Below are 17104 nucleotides of genomic sequence, written 5' to 3'. Positions count from 1 at the left end.
TGTTTGGCTGTTTCGTCAAAAGAATCGATTCTTTTAATAAATTGTTTTTATTAAAAATTTGATAAAATTAAGGTTTAAATACTTTCAAATGAAACGTTACTCCATCTTTTACTAAACTACAACTTTTTGGCCGTTTTTATGCCATTTAACTACACAAACCGGCATTTTTAGGGAGCTCCTCACACGACGAAAACGATTACAACAATGAAACATCGATTCTGTAGCAACAGTTTTTATAAACGCATTAGATCGTAGATTTTTGATCTTTGCCAGAGGGGTAACGGTTAGCAAACCACGTCCAGTTATTAATGGTCTAAGTAAAAATCATATTAATTTAATCTGTGTTATAGTTTTTAATTTGCTTCAGCTGTGTGCAACAAGCAAGTATTACTGTAAAACTGTATTAGACTATTAGTGTCAATATTCAATGTACTCTATGATTAGTGTTCTGTGATGTGCAAACTGCAAAGCAGCAAAGAGTAAATTATAAAATTAATATCTGTGTGAAAAATCGGTGTTTTCAGTGGCTATGTGTTTAAATTTCCATAGTTAGATTCAGAATTCAGATTATTAATCTGATGTTACCATTACCAACTCTATTGGTCCTGGTAAGAGTTTTCGTGCTTTTTGCACAGCAATATTAAAAAAATGAAAATTGATCCACCACCAAATTTCCCTGACTCCAGAACGGTAACACCCTGAAAACGTAGTGGAAACAATGATAATTTTACATTATAGAACCGGTTACGTCCCTACAAAATCACCGCAAAATGTGATCTCATTAATAGACTACAAAACTGAGCGCACACATGCAAAATTTGTCTCTTATTCCATTGTTTATTTATGTTTGTATAGTTACACTTCCTGAACACACATTGTAGACGATATCTAGGTATTATTTGTTTAAATAAAGTTCGTTGTTGACCACCACTAACATTGAGATGTGGAAATTTCCTCTTTTGAGCGCCTCATTTTTCATGACCTAGTAACTCTTAACAGTATTTAACATCATAGAGTGGAAATCATAAACATACTTCTGCCATGATTACTAATATGGAATTTTCCCATCAAACAATACAAGCAGACAGCCGCAGCCTTAACTGCATTGCTCCCATTCCCGTGGGAATATTATTCTCTGATAAAGTAGCTATGTTATTCTCTGATAATGTAGCTTTCCATTATTGAAATAAAATCAGCCCAGTAATTTATGACTATCTCTGTGGCGCAGTGGTGTGTGTGGTGGATTTACAAGACAGAGGTCCTAGGTTTGATTTTTTTCTTAATTGGTCTGGCTGGTTGCCTACCGGCAAAGATGTACCACCAAGCAATTTAGTGTTCCAATACTATGTCGTGTAGAAACTGAAAGAGGTGTGGATTTTTATCCTCCTCACTAATTAGCCAGTTTCCATCTTAGATTGTATCATCACTTACCATCAGAAGAGACTGCAATCTCTTCTGGCATGGATGGGGCTAACTTGTGAAGAATAAAAAATTAAAAAGTCTGGAGTCAAATAAATAAACAAAAAATCAAATCATACCTCTTTTAGGATATATTGTAATAATATATGCAGCATTCTTCTGTCAATTTCTTTTATTTAATTAAATATGTTGCCAATTGTTGCCTAAAAATTTCAGTCTATTATTATAAAAAGGTGAAGTTTGTGGTATTGTAGGGGGTAATCTCTGTTTACTATCAACTACAGTTAGTTTCAGGTAGGATGGTGCGGGTGACATGAATTTTGTTTCACTCTTAAAAGTTTGCTGCAATTCACGATAATAATAATTATGAACGTCATACACAAGACTGTCACCGCCCATGCTATCTGAAAAACACTTTATTTTATAATTTTATTACATATTATTCTGATACCGACAAGTCTAAATAATGATTTCTGGGTCAGTTAATAAAGTAAACTACAAGAAGAAGAAGAAAGTGAACTAATGTAACTCTTGTAAATGTATTGTATCTTTTTAGATGTCCATCTTCAACAAATTACAATGCAAATAACATGGTTGAAAAAATTCAAAAACCAAAATTTTATCTAATGCCTATTAGAGTAACGCTAGGCTCCTCCCTCAAATACTTGCAGCTGTCACTGTTACACAAGTTATAAAATATCCTTTGAAACATACAGACAGAATAAAAAGCAACCATGCACAGTGGTGATGAAAAAATTGTTGTGAAAACTGAAGTAGAGATTGAAGAATATGGTGAGAAAACTCTAGAATTTTGTGTGAAAACTGAGCAATTCAGTGTAGAAATTGAATTAATTAGGGAAAATGATGAATTTTCTGTAAAAACTGAGGAAGGTATTGTCAAAAATGAAGTGCTTGATGTGGAAACTGAAGAATTTCAACACTATCCATCCGTTGATCAAGGTTATGAAGTAAAATCTGAATACAATGATCATATACAAAGGCAAAATGCAGCTTCAAGCTCCACAGTTCCAGCACATGCGACCGGAATACAGAATTTGTTGAAGAATGACAATACTACATTGCAGTGTAAAATTTGTTTGGAGGAGTTTTGCCATGAACAAGAGTACAATACACATATGAACATGCATCTTCAGGTGAGACGATCAAGTTAATGCAATACTTTCATAGCAGGTGTTGATGCAGTTATTTCATGTATATATTTTTGTCTGACAGACCAGTGATGTTAACAGTGACTATGTGACGTCACAAGTGTGTGAGCCTGGCGCAGCTGCAAGCTCTGGCTGGCACTCAGCGCCCCTCATTGAGCACAAGTCAGTATACTGTAGCAGTGTTCATACCAGCCTTGCCTCCTCTCTGCCCCGCTGTGTACGCTGCACTCCCCAGTACTCTGCATACATTCTCACACGAGTATACTTTACAGGCATGCAGTTCAGAGCCTGGACGATGACTCTCACCCTCCCACAGACTTGGCTCAACCTTCAGGTAAGTGAACACAGAACTGATATAATATAATTGAAAATGTCACTTATTAATAGTGATGTATGATGACATTATGACCTCACACAATGGACCTGCAGTGTCGGTGAAATGAATAGTGTTGTATTATAAATTGAAATTTATATTCTTTTTTTTCATCATCATCATCAATCATCCATCATCATCATCATCATCATCAACCCATATTCAGCTCACTGTTGGGCATAAGTCTCCTCTCAGAATAAGAGGTGTTAGGCCTTAGTCCACCACACTGGCAAAGTGCCAAGAAGTTGTGTTTGGCACTTCAATCCACTGAAGTGCCAAACACAACTTCTTGGCACTCAATTCAAGTAAATGTATTTGCAAATTCAACCATAAACTCAATACCTAAGGTTGAATTTGCTCTGAATTTGGGATTTTATTGAATATTGGACTATATTTAAAGGCCTTTAGGTATAATTTTTTTACCAATAATTCTAAAACTGTCAAAGCAAAATTGGCCAGATTTTAAATAATATTTTATTATTATACATGATTGTGCGTCCTTTTATTATAAGAATCAATGGCCCAGGCGATCAATTAGATAGCCAATTTAACTTTATAGCTGCATAATATATGCTTGTAGAATTCTGTAGGACAACCTTGCTTCCAACCAACAAGTGCCTTAATTTAATCAAGTTATTTGAAGGGCTTAAGATTAAATTTTAATAAGGCAGAAGACCAGTATTATTGCTAGGCAGTCTTCACTCTTTGAACAAAAAAAATTGTCTATTAAGCTCTTTTATAATTGTGGCATCTTAGGTTTTGAAAATAACATGAAGTATTTATTTGCTTTTTAAAAAAACATAAACTTGTTATAAATATGTAAAAAGAAAACCTCTTTAATATTATTTCTTTTTGGTAATTTTTTTTTTTTAATGACATTGTCACATTTTAAGTATTCAATATATTATTATTGACTTAACAGCAAAATATTAAAATTTTTATTAAAATATAAAGTAAATGTAAATAATGGCTTTGAATGTTGTTTTTATATTTTATTTATAGGTAAGATTTAGTTTTAGATTTAGTATAATTTAATTATTTAATGTAAAATTTAATACTGTAAATAACAATTATATTTTATTTATAGAAACTCAAACAAGCCTTTATTACTATCTATCTACTATATTCATGTGAAATAATTATCATTATAAATATATATATACTTATGTAAGTCGTGATAAGTATTTATACTTGGTTTAGGATGTGTTAGCCCAGTGGATATTTAGTGAATATGACTTCTGCCTTCGATTCGGAGGGCGTAGGTTCGAATCCGGTCCGGGGCATGCACCACCAACTTTTCAGTTGTGTGCATTTTAAGAAATTAAATATCACGTGTCTCAAACGGTGAAGGTAAACATTGTAAGGAAACTTGCTTACCTGAGAATTTTCTTAATTATTATCCGCATTGGGCCAGCGTGGTGGACTAAGCACTAATACTTCTCATCCTGAGAGGAGACTCGTGCTCAAGTGTGAGCCGAATGTGGTTTGTTAATGATGATGACTTGTTATATACTTTATCTATACTTCTTACTCCTACCACAAAACTTTACCTCTTCATAATGTTAATATAATAATATATATTACAAAGAGGTAAGGTTTGTGAAAGCGACGTTATTTGTGAGTGTCATAGGCTATATTGAATTCCCGTATTTTCACGGGAACGGGAACTACGCGAGTGATACTGCGGGGATCATTTAGTTTAGGTAACTTGTGTATAATAAAATCGGTTGTCAGTAAAGTCGATTTACTGACGATAGTTGAACGTGACAACGTCATAAGAAAATACTGATGGAATGGTCATTTTTCAAAAGAAAATGTTCGTTTTTCTGAAATATTGTTTAATAATCTTCATAGACTACATATACAGAATATACTTTATTTCTTGTTTTTTTTTTTATTCTTTATAAGTTAGCCCTTGATTACAATCTCACCTGATGGTAAGTGATGATGCAATCAAAGATGGAAGTGGGCTAACTTGTTAGGAGGAGGATGAAAATCCACACCCCTATCGGTTTCTACACGACATCGTACAGGAACGCTAAATCGCTTGGCGGTACGTCTTTGCCGGTAGGGTAGTAACTAGCCACGGCCGATGCCTCCCACCAGCCAGACCTGGACCAATTAAGAAAACCTCAATCGGCCCAGCCGGGGATCGAACCCAGGACCTCCGTCTTGTAAATCCACCGCGCATACCACTGCGCCACGGAGGCCGTCAAAAAAAACTTGTAAAAAAAGTTGGCAACTCTAGAGCGTGGAAACGACGCATGACGTCATACTTTTTTGAGTGTGCAGTCGGCTCCATCGAATTAAAAGATGTCACATCAAAAATACAGTGAAAACATTCTGTTTCAGTCCCCCCACTGCTCGCGCGACCTGCAATTAACGAAGATGTTACAAAGGAGGATTATATAGAAGCAATTTATATTAAAGATGAATTTCACGATCAGACGTATGACAGCAATACTTTGCAAAATGAAACAGATTGCTTGAATATTGACAGTAATGTACAATTGACCAACTCGACAGTGAATAGTGTACACACACATAATGAGAAGAAGAAAAAAGACATTAAGTCTGACACCGATAAGAAAATGTACACATGTGAGCGTTGTAAGTACAAATCCAAATTCAAAACTGATTTAGTGAGACATGTGCAAAGTCACACTGGTGAAAAGCCATTTTCTTGTAATGTATGCGAATATAAATGTAGTGTTAATAGTAGTTTAGTCAGTCATATGCGTATTCACACTGGTGAAAAGCCATACGCTTGTAAAGTATGCGACTACAGAGCTACTCTAAGTAGTCATTTAGTCAATCATATGCGTACTCATACTGGTGAAAAGCCGTATTCTTGTAAATTGTGCGATTATAAATGTGCTCTGAATAGTCATTTAGTGAGTCATATGAGAACCCACACAGGTGAAAAGCCGTATTCTTGTAAGTTCTGTGATTACAAATGTGCTCAGCATAATCACTTAGTGAGTCATATGAGAATTCACACTGGCGAAAAGCCTCACTCTTGTAACTTATGCGATTATTCGTGTACTCAGAGGAGTCAACTAGTAAGTCATATGCTAATACACACTGGCGAAAAACCATATTCTTGTAAGATATGCAATTATAGATGCACTCACAGTAGTCATTTAATTGTGCACATGCGAAAGCACACTGGTGAGAAGCCGTTCGCTTGTGACACATGCGATTATAAATGTACACTAAATAGTACACTAGTTAAACATATGCGAACCCATACTGGAGAAAAACCATTCGCTTGTAATTTATGCGAATACAAATGTTCTATAAAAAGCACCCTGAAGAGGCACATGCGAGTTCACACTGCTGAAAATTCATACTCTTGTGATTTGTGTGAGTTCAAATGCGCAGACCAAAGTAACTTATCGAGACATGTGCAAACACACTAGTGAAAGTAATACTTATAAGTGTGTGCAGTGGTGTGCACAAGGATTTCGATAAGGGTGTTCAATGTGGTGGAAAATCAATGATTGACGCTGCTATCAATAGGGATGATGACAGTTTTTAACAGACTTCAAAAAAAGGAGAGAACCTTCTCCTTTTTTATAGTACCATAGTGCTCAGAGTTATTTTCTGATATAGTAACAGCATTCTCATATAATATCTAAGATAGGATGTACTGTTTGTGACACTAAAAACTTAATAAACTTATTTTCTTTCTTTCTTCTAAACGTTATTCACGTTGGTTCATTTCAAAGGTAAATTTTGTTCAAGGGCTTGTAGTCTATAATATGCAAGTTGGTAAGCGCATTATTGAATGATTTACCACGTTTGTTAAAAAACTAACTTGGTAAATCATTGAATATTGTGATGCAGACATTAAAATATTTAGAATTTTAAAGTTTTCCAGAAATATTTAAGTAGAAAGGTAATTTACGTATTTTTTTCAAAATTTTAGGTTTGGTTAGTTAACCTAACCTAAAAACTTTTTATTTCAAAATTCCAAAAAAAATATATTGCGATCCTCTTACCAAGTTCGTTTGTTTGTCGTACCTACTATGTTTAAGCAAGTTTTCTTTGAATATCTTAAAAAATATTTATTTCAAAATTACAAAAAACATATATTTACGATCCTCTCGCCAAGCTCGTTTGTTTGATGTATCACACGATGCAGTTTAAGAAACTTTTTTTTTTAATTTCCGTCTTGCCCCCCCGAAGGGCCCAAGGGCTATATTCACGATACAGAATTGATATAATATGTACCAAATTTCAACTCGATTGGTCCAATACATTCGGAGAACACAGACAGACATTAAAATGTGCGCGAGTGATATTATAAGCGTTTTTCGGCGGTAGTCCGTTTTTGTACTGCGTACGTTCGAAACCCTGAAAAAGAGCCCCCTTTAAATCCCTGTAACTCCGAAAGTAATGATCGCAGATACCCTGTTACTTTTACAAAATTACTTTGCTATTAACGTACTCTTAATTTATATACAATTTAAAAAACTGTCATCATCCCTAATGTTGCCCCGTGTATGTAATTCGATTGAAATAAATAAATATCGATATTTCAAGGCAACATTATCGTCAGTGTTGACATTCAATAATCACTTTGTGTGTGTGCAATGTGTTTTTATTATTTATGTAGTAGTGTGTGTAATGTTCATTTTAATTAGGTAACTTATTGCATTTCTAAAGCTTTTTATTTTTCTCATCTATCATTGTTTAAGTCTTCAAAAATATTGTAGGTGTGAAATCGAATTTTCAAATGTTTTCTGGATTATACATAATTATTAAACTTAAGTGATAGTTATAACTAAGGAATAAGTATGTCTTTAAATTTAAATTATTAATTTTATTTTCATAAGTTTCAAATGAAATAATGTGTTATTAATTGGTGTTTTATTTTGATTCGTCGTCATCAACCCATATTCGGCTCACTGCTGAGCTCGAGTCTCCTCGCAGAATGAGAGGAGTTAGGCCAATAGTCCACCACGCTGGCCCAATGCGGATTGGCAGACTCCACACACGCAGAGGATTAAGAAAATTCTCTGGTATGCAGGTTTCCTCACAATGTTTTCCTTCACTGTTTGTGACACGTGATGTTTAATTTCTTAAAATGCACACAACTGTAAAGTTGGAGGTGCATGCCCCGGACCGGATTCGAACCCACACCCTCTGGAATCGCTATTTTATTTATAAATAATACAATTAAACGTAAACTACAGGTGAACTCGATGGATATTGACTCGAAAGGTCTGGCAAGGTGACTTTATAGGTCTATGGAGCTAACCTTCCAGACCGTATACGTAATGAGGCGAAAGATATTGCTTTCAAAAAGAAATTAAGGGACTTTCTGGTCGAAAAGTGCTATTACACGGTGAATGACTACTTGAATGACAAATAAAAACAAAAAATAAAATCGGTCTCCCTATCACTCACTCGACAAAAGGCTACGCCCAAACTGGGTATCCATAACTTGCATTATGTAATAAAATGTAACTTGTAATTATTATTATTATATTGTATAATGTAATGTATGGTATTGCTTGATATTAAATAAATAAAAGATCCACCACTCCAATTTGGGTTGGCGGAATAAGGATGATGTTATGACCACAATCACACACAAAAAACAGTCGAGACCCATTAAATAATGTAGACTAAACTACTAGACTCCCTATATCCCTACGTATGCTTAAATCTTTAAAACTACGCAACGCATTTTGATGTGGTTTCTTTAATAGATAGTGTGATTGATGAAGTAGGTTTATTATGTAGGTACTGTTATTTTTGAGGTTTCTAATGCGATGTCGTAAATATTTATTTTTTCCGCCTACATTACAAACGCAGGCTGAACCCTACGAGATTTATCTACACATAGTAAAGGTCTACAGAAAACTCCACTATGATATTTGTCTATCTCTAATCCCTATACATACAATACAAATTATGGCTAATTGTTATAGCGATTTTAACCAATACAGCATTAATTCATAGCCAATTAAATACCTTAAATACATTGGTAATTTAATAAAGATCTATGTGGCCCTTTACAGCTTAGTATTTAAATGAATATTTTCGATAGATATTAGGTACAGATTTAAAAATTGGGGACGTAGCGTTTGCGCCATTGCGCGCTACGGGGCAGCGGGAGTTCACAGTTTTTCTTTTTAGTGTATTTAGAATCAGCATTGCACCCGTGCAAAGACGGGTCGGGTCGCTAGTTTTAATTAAAACATAGATTCACGAGTCGGTACAATATGTAATGTTTTAAAATATTTTTCCTTGGACCACAAACAGCTAATTTAATTTATGGTGTCGCATAGATTCCTCTACGTATAAATAATAATGGTATTTTCTCACCATAGTCTGTGGACAAATGACAAAAAGGTTTGCTATGTTCGTCTGTGGCAAATTAACCAAGCTAGAATCTAGGGCCAGAAAATTATTTATATAAAAAAATATTGTCTCTGGCCGTTGTCAGCTGTCAACAGCTTTTAATCACTCTGACACTGTCATGTCATTGTCACAAAAATCAAAATAGAACTCGTCAAATGTCAGCGAGCATAAATCGAATCGAAGTGGAACATTACTTTTATATGTAAATTTATATGTAAATATATTCAATGTAATAACATTAAGCTGTAAATATTATGTGTATGTGCTAACAATATTAATTTTGTATTCTTTCAGAATGTGACTAACAACCACACTAACAAAAAAAAAAAAAAATCCGCTATTTATAGTGTCAAAATTAAGCTGAATAATAATCAATTCTTGATTCCCAGCTTACACCGATCAACCTCTAAAAGTGTGTCTTCCTTACCACGCGACATTGGCGAAGTAAATTGTACCCAGTTGGTACAGCAGCAAGCCATAAAATCAAAAATTGAATTGAATTGAAGTGGAACATTACTTTTCGTATCTCATATATCTCTTTCCAATTTACATCTCGACAGTGACGAGATAAACCGTGCTTTGGCGTTGGCACATCTAAAATCCCAGAAGAATTTAATTGAATACGATTTTTCAAATAATTTTATAATTTATCTCATATTACTAGCTGTAATCATAATTTATTAATCTATTAGTACAACAATCCAGTACTATAATATCTATAAGAGTGACGTGACCATCATCACCTCAGTCTTCAGTCAAGAGAATCTCAATCAAAACAAACAAAACAGAATCAGAAGAAACTATGCACAGTGGTGATGATAAAGTTGTTGTGAAAACTGAAGTAAGCCATGACTATGTGCTATTAGATGAAACAGTGGAAGTGAAGATTGAATATGATGAGTGTGCTGCATCTCATGGCCAGTGCTCAGTGTCGGAGAGTAACGTTAAGTGTGAACCAAAGTCATCGGCCAATGCTTTCCAGGAAGTTCAACCAAGATATACACTTTCAAGCTGCGGAGGATCCAGGATTTTAGCGTGTGGGAAGCTTGATCCGGGCATGGGTAGGTTTTATCAAGGAAAAACATTTATTTATACTACAGCCGTTCTTGAGAAGTACTGTTTAACAACAAAGAAATTAGAAATGAAGGTAGAAAATGCATGTCATTTCATAACTTATTTGTTTTAAATTATGTAGGTATGCATTGTTTATAAAATGATGTATAAAATATATTAACCATATCTAATTGTTCTAAGCTTATTAGTCAAATTTATTTTCATAAATTGAAGAACAAGTTAATTATAATTATTATAAGGTGTGAAATGACAAGTGATTTATACCCTCATTTTTAATTTGTTTGTTAGTAAACAGTACTCATCAAAAAAGGCTGTAGTATAGGTTTAATTTTTTTATTAACTTGCTTATTTTTTTGCACATTTAACAAGAGAAAATATTTTTTCAAATCATCTACATTTTCTTCCCAGTCAAATGACACCTTTTAAATATTGGATAGAAGCAGGTGTTACTTTGAGGAAGTTCATCATGATTTTATAATGATTTATTTATTTTGCTATCAGGTCTAGGTCAAGATACTCTCTACGTACGTTTCACCCCAAAACTGGAGCATCATCAGGAGATGTTGACTCTACAATGTGCAATTGCAATTGCACGTTGTCTCATGGGTTTGTCAGCTTTTCGCATATGATAGCAAAATAAATAAATCTATGCTAATATATAAAGCTGAAGAGTTTGTTCGTTTGAACGCACTAATATCAGGAACTACTGGTCCGATTTGAAAAATTCTTTTAGTGTTAGATAGCCCATTTATCGCGGAACGCTATAGGCTATATATTATCCCCGTATTCCTACGGGAACGGGAACCACGCGGGTGAAAACGCGCGACGTCAGCTAGTCATTATATAAAAATGACACCTTGTAAATATTTTTTTGGGTTTTGTTGAGCTATGTTTGTTCTTTTGAGGTTCTCCTAATTTCTGATTCGATCATGCAGAGATACTCTGAGCACTCGCCAATCGCCCGCTGTGTGACTCTGAGCCTTCTTTTGGGGCCCAAAGTTAGCGACCAAGTCTCGGAACCATAGGTATAATTTTCATCCAGTGCCAGTGATGGCATGAAAATTATACTTTTTTTTTAAAAGTGAATCATGCTACATACTAAATATATTTATCATTATTACTTGTCCTTTGATATAGGCCTCCCCTATCAAAGTCTTTTCTTCCCCGACTGTTCTCTGTCCCTCGCCATTCTCATGCATTCATGACCTTCAAAATCTGCTTCCCAACATTTTTTGCTGGTTAATCATTATATTTTTTTTAGATTTGTGGGAGAAGTCAAATCGTTTTGGCTTGAGCACCTTACCCCCACCCCAGGATCAAGTACTGCCTTCAACCTCCACAGTTGCAGGACATGTGGCGAAATTAGAGAATTTGAAGTGTGAAAATACTACTTATGGATGTACAATTTGTTTAGAAGATTTTCTTCATGAACAAGATTACTATGCACATATGAATGTGCATCTTCAGGTGAGATAGATTAATTTGATAAGTTAATGCAATACATTCTTAATAAGTGTTGATGCAACAATATCATGTGTTTGTTTTTCTCTAACAGTACAGCGATGCTGACAGCGAATGTGTGATGTCACAAGTGTGTGAGCCTGCTGCAGCTGCGAGCTCTGGCTGGCACTCGGCGCCCCTCAGTGAGCACAAGTCAGTATACTGTAGCAGTGGCTCATACCAGCCTTGCCTCCTCTCTGCCCGCTGTGTACGCTCCACTCCCCAGTACTCTGCATACATTCTCACACGAGTATACTTTACAGGCATGCAGTTCAGAGCCTGGACGATGACTCTCACTCCTCCAGACACTTGACTCAGCCTTCAGGTAAATGAACAGATAACTGAAAAAGATGTTTAGCATTAATCTGGGGTAAATTAAACTTCCCACTTAGGCTGTTAGAATGTTTATTGTTGCACATACAAAGACATTCAATTCAAGTCAATTCATGAATATATAATAATTTATTTATTTTGCTATTATCCGCGATAAGCCAACAAACCAATGCGACAACGTCACCCAGGTCCGACGAAATACTCTCTACGTACGTTTCAACCCGAATCCGGAGCATCCTCAGAAGATGTTGTTTTCGCGGATAATAGCAAAATAATAAATCATTATATATTCATGATGAACTTCCGCAAAGTAACGCCTGCTTCTATCCAATATCAATTCAATTCTTCAAATGGATTGAATGTCTTTTTACGAGGATCGGTAGTCATTTCACACCAATTAATAGTTTTAATTAACTCGTTTTTAAATTAATGAAAATAAATTTGATTATTAACACTATTATCTTGTTAAAATAAACATGATTTAAGAAAATAATGTACATATATTGTTTTAGGTGTTCCAATGTCCATGAGACCTGCAACCCAAGAAGACGATACATTGAAACAAAGTAAACAAAAACTTGGGAAACTGTTTACTTGTGACATTTGCAGAAATATATTTAAACAGAAAAGGCTCCTAACTAATCACATAAAGTGTCACACTGAAAAAAAAATATTCACTTGCAAGGTTTGTCAATACACGTGTACAAACAACGCAAACTTGTTGCGACATATGAGAACCCACACTGGTGAAAAGCCATATTCTTGTGAGTTGTGCGATTGTAAATTTTCTCAAAAACACTGCCTAGTGCGACACAAGCGCACTCACACTGGTGAAAAGCCTTTTGCTTGTGAGTTATGCGATTATAAATGTGCTGAAAAAAATAATCTAGTGCGACACATGCGCACTCACACTGGTGAAAAGCGATATTCATGCCAGTTATGTGAGTATAAATGTCTAACTAAAGATAGCCTGCTCTTTCACATGCGTTCTCACACTGGTGAAAAACCTTTTTCGTGTGAACTATGCCAGTTCAAATGTAGTCGAAAATCTGGCTTAGTGGTACATAAACGAAAACACGCCGGAGAAAAGATATATTCGTGTGAGTTTTGCGAGTATAAATGCATTTTTAAAAAAAGCCTTGTCCCACACTTGCGTATTCACACTGGTGAAAAACCATATGCTTGTCAATTATGCGAGATGAAATTTTCGACAAAAAGCAACTTTAATGTTCATATGCGAAATCACACTGGTGAAAAGCCATTTTCATGTACATTATGCGAGTTCAAATGTATTCGAAAAGTTGGCCTACTGAGTCATATTATGCGTCAACACACTGGTGAGAAGCCATTTTCATGTACAATATGCGAGTTTAAATGTACTCGAAAGGATGGCCTAGTAAATCACATGCGTCTACACACCGGTGAAAAGCCATATGCATGCAAGTTGTGCGAGTTCAAATGTAATCAAAAACTTATCCTAGTATGCCATATGAGAACACATACTGTTGAAAAGTCATTTTTATGTGAATTGTGCGATTTCAAATGCACTCGAAAGTCTGGCTTTGTAGAACATATACAAAAACACATAGAAGAAAAGCTATATGCATGTACGTTATGCAAGTATAAATGCACTCATAAAAATAATCTAATGGCACACATGCGTACTCACACTGGTGAAAGACCATATGCTTGTCATATGTGCGAGTTGAAATTTTCGGCAAAATATAACTTAGATGTTCATATGAGAACTCACACTGGTGAAAAGCCATTTTCATGTACTTTGTGCGAGTTCAAATGTATTCGAAAAGGCGGTCTAATGCGACACATGCGAGTACATCGGTGAAAAGTCTTAGGCTACCAGTTCACCGAAGCGGAGCGAGGCAGCGGAGCTGAGAAACGGAGAAATATTAACCAATAGGATTGCAGAAAATCTCCACTCCTCTTAAGTGGACAAGGACTTGCGAGATAGTTTAAAAATTCATATAAAACCAGTAATAGGGATGATGACAGATTTTTAAATTGTATATACATTAAGAGAATGCTAATAGTAAAGCATTTTTGTAAAAGTAACAGGGTATCTTCGATCATTACCTTCGGAGCTACAGGGATTTAAAGGGTCAGATTTGCGGCGCTGCCGCGGATCCCTGAAAAACGCCCCATACAAAATGGCACGAACTAATGACGTTGTAGGTAATGTAATGATCGTTAGATTTGTATGGGCGTTCAAACAAAATTACTAATATCTTTGTTATTTGTGCGTTTATGTTTATTATAATCCCCATTGGAGTGGTGAAATGGAGCGGGGTTAAAAAAATTAAATTTAATGTTTATTTACTTAACATTATTTTTTACATGAAAATGGAACCGACTTCAAAGACGTATTTCAGGTATTTTGATTTCAACACAAAATTACTGAACCGATTTTCATGTAAATTAAATGACTAATCTGAAACTATATATACTCTTTCAAACAAAATTGGTTTAAAATTACGAAGTTATGAGGTAACAAACGATAAAAAAAATGCGTCTCATTGAAAACCTAATTTTTTTTGAAGTCGGCGAAAAAGTGGATCTCATGGATAGTCAACAGTATACATTAATTATGATTTACTTAATAATCTCTTAACTCTATCATAGCGTCATATTAAAATCTCTACAAAATTAAAAATCCTACGTTTTAGCCATAGTATAAGGTTTGACTATTTTGTTATTTAAGGATTTACTCATTTGTTCTTTCTTTTTTTTATTTTTTACCAATGTTAATAAAATATAAAAATTACATAACACTATTATTCATATAAAAAAATAACCCTCCGTACATATAAGTGCCCAAGCAACCGACCAGGGCTCCAGAGTGAGGAACCTCCTCACAATACGCACCGTCTCAAGAATCACTGCCTTCTGTATCCGACCCTTGTTCCAGCAGAAGCGAAAGCTTCTTCGAAGCTTTTCGCTATAAGACCATTGACTGGAACGACTATTGGAACAATAGTTGACTCAACATTCCACATGGCGGTAATCTCGTGAGCAAGGTCCAAGTATTTTGATACTTTTCCTTTTCAGCTTTCGTCCATCGTTATGTGGAACAGTGTTATCAACAACAACAGCGCACTGACCGATTGTTTATAGTGTGGCCGCGTAACAAATCACTACTTTGTCTATGTTATCTGTACTCTATGATCGTCCCTCGTAAAAAAAAAAACATTAACTCTAAAACCTTTCAATCTATCAGGTTATGGGCAATCCCGTAATATAATCTAGCAAAATGAGTAGTGATAGCCCAGTGGATATGACCTCTGCCTTCGATTCCGGAGAGTGTAGGTTTGAATCCGGTCCGGGGCATGCACCTCCAACTTTTCAGTTGTGTGCATTTTAAGAAATAAATATCACGTGTCTCAAACGGTGTAGGAAAAAATCGTGAGGAAACCTGCATACCAGAGAATTTTCTTAATTCTCTGCGTGTGTAAGGTCTGCCAATCCGCATTGGGCCAGCGTGGTATGAGTAAGGCCTAACCCCTCTCATTCTTAGAGGAGACTCGAGCTCAGCAGTGAGCAGAATATGGGTTGATAATGATGATGACTTGATTACGCAACTTAAATTCCATCTTAAATTGATGCACCATCATGAAGTACAAGTAGGTATAGGTATAAAACTTTAATCTTAATTTGGTATTATTTTTTTCGAACTGAACATTTTGGTATATTGAACCATATAAAATAAGCCCAACAGAAGGTAGCTACTAAACCGATGAAAGTTCCCTTAACTGTCCTTAACTTAATCACCATACTCCTTATGACAGTCACAACCCATCTAGGAGGAATGTTCTAATCAATACAAATAAATCAACCTCAATCACAAAGTAGCTACTGTAAACCACTAAGGACCTTCATCGTCAGACCTCATAACACATGTAGGTAGAAAGATCTCATCAATAGGAATCGATCAAGCCCAATCACAAGGTAACTACTGTAAATCGCTCAGGAGTTCCAGTACCTCTCATTTGTCTTCATCGTCAGACCCCTGATGACAGTCATAACCCATCTAGGTGTAAAGTTCTCATAAATACAAATTAATCGAACGATCATAAGGTAAGCTATATATAAGTTAAAGAGTTCCCTCGTGTGTGTTTCGACTCCAGACCTTCATTAAGTTGTAGTGCTATAAAAAGGTTAATGGAAAAAATATAAAACGCTATAGTTGTCCTTGCAATTTTTGAAAATTTTATTGGATTTCTCCAGGATTCTCAGATCCTGTATGTAAGTATGAATGATATTATGACAACAGGAGAATACACTTTCAAACAAAAAAAAATTCAAAATTGAATGACGAACTTATGAGGTAACAACTCAAACCAATTATAGAAGGACCTGTATCGCACGAACAAAATTGTCTGTCATTTTCTGAGGAAAACGAACTTAGATTTGGTAAATATCTTATGTTAACTAGAAATTGTAGACATTTACGATCTTTCAAATCTTACAACCATTATCATAACGAACTAAACATATTAACTAGTCGACGAAAAATTAACATGCGATGATTTGCTAGTTTGGAAAGAAAAATACAAATAATGTTGACAATAGTTTTAGCCAGAAATCTTTTTTTTATAAAACAGCAGCGTTTCCTCGTCAGAATCCATTTTGTTCTTGAATGTACTAAGTTGATAATTTGCTATAAAACCCGCAAAACCGCGACGGAAATGGTGCGAATCCGCCGCGCCTCTGCGACGTCTTCGTTGCGCAACGGCGACGTGCTCACGGCGCATTCGCATACAAGGCCGTTAGGCTCAAAAAGACTAGAAATTAGAGCCAAGGCAGCTTCTGATAAATAAAAAAAACAAACATATTTTTTTAACCTCAA

The 17104-nt window shown here is 35.2% G+C and overlaps 3 protein-coding genes across 3 annotated transcripts in view; all 3 read left to right on the top strand.

Moving 5' to 3' along the window:
* The window catches only part of LOC112050788 (zinc finger protein 260-like), a 190619-nt gene that overhangs the window by 121169 nt on the left and 52346 nt on the right, over nucleotides 1-17104 (top strand). The gene's annotated exons all lie outside the window — the stretch shown is intronic.
* On the top strand, nucleotides 448-6840 carry LOC112045539 (gastrula zinc finger protein XlCGF57.1). The gene is made up of 5 exons (XM_052889626.1): nucleotides 448-608; nucleotides 1976-2573; nucleotides 2653-2750; nucleotides 2861-2922; nucleotides 5314-6840. The coding sequence occupies exons 2-5, from the start codon at nucleotides 2154-2156 to the stop codon at nucleotides 6381-6383; spliced, it is 1650 nt and encodes a 549-aa protein (XP_052745586.1). The 5' UTR covers nucleotides 448-608; nucleotides 1976-2153; the 3' UTR covers nucleotides 6384-6840.
* On the top strand, nucleotides 9533-14933 carry LOC112045541 (gastrula zinc finger protein XlCGF57.1-like). Its single transcript, XM_052889616.1, has 5 exons — nucleotides 9533-10397; nucleotides 11672-11877; nucleotides 11966-12063; nucleotides 12174-12235; nucleotides 12756-14933. The coding sequence occupies exons 1-5, from the start codon at nucleotides 10139-10141 to the stop codon at nucleotides 14084-14086; spliced, it is 1956 nt and encodes a 651-aa protein (XP_052745576.1). The 5' UTR covers nucleotides 9533-10138; the 3' UTR covers nucleotides 14087-14933.

This window comes from Bicyclus anynana, chromosome 26 (genome assembly GCF_947172395.1).
Source record: "Bicyclus anynana chromosome 26, ilBicAnyn1.1, whole genome shotgun sequence".
Classification (NCBI taxonomy): Eukaryota; Metazoa; Arthropoda; class Insecta; order Lepidoptera; family Nymphalidae; genus Bicyclus; species Bicyclus anynana.
Note: the sequence above shows the minus strand (reverse complement) of the source record. Positions and strands in the feature narration are given on the sequence as shown.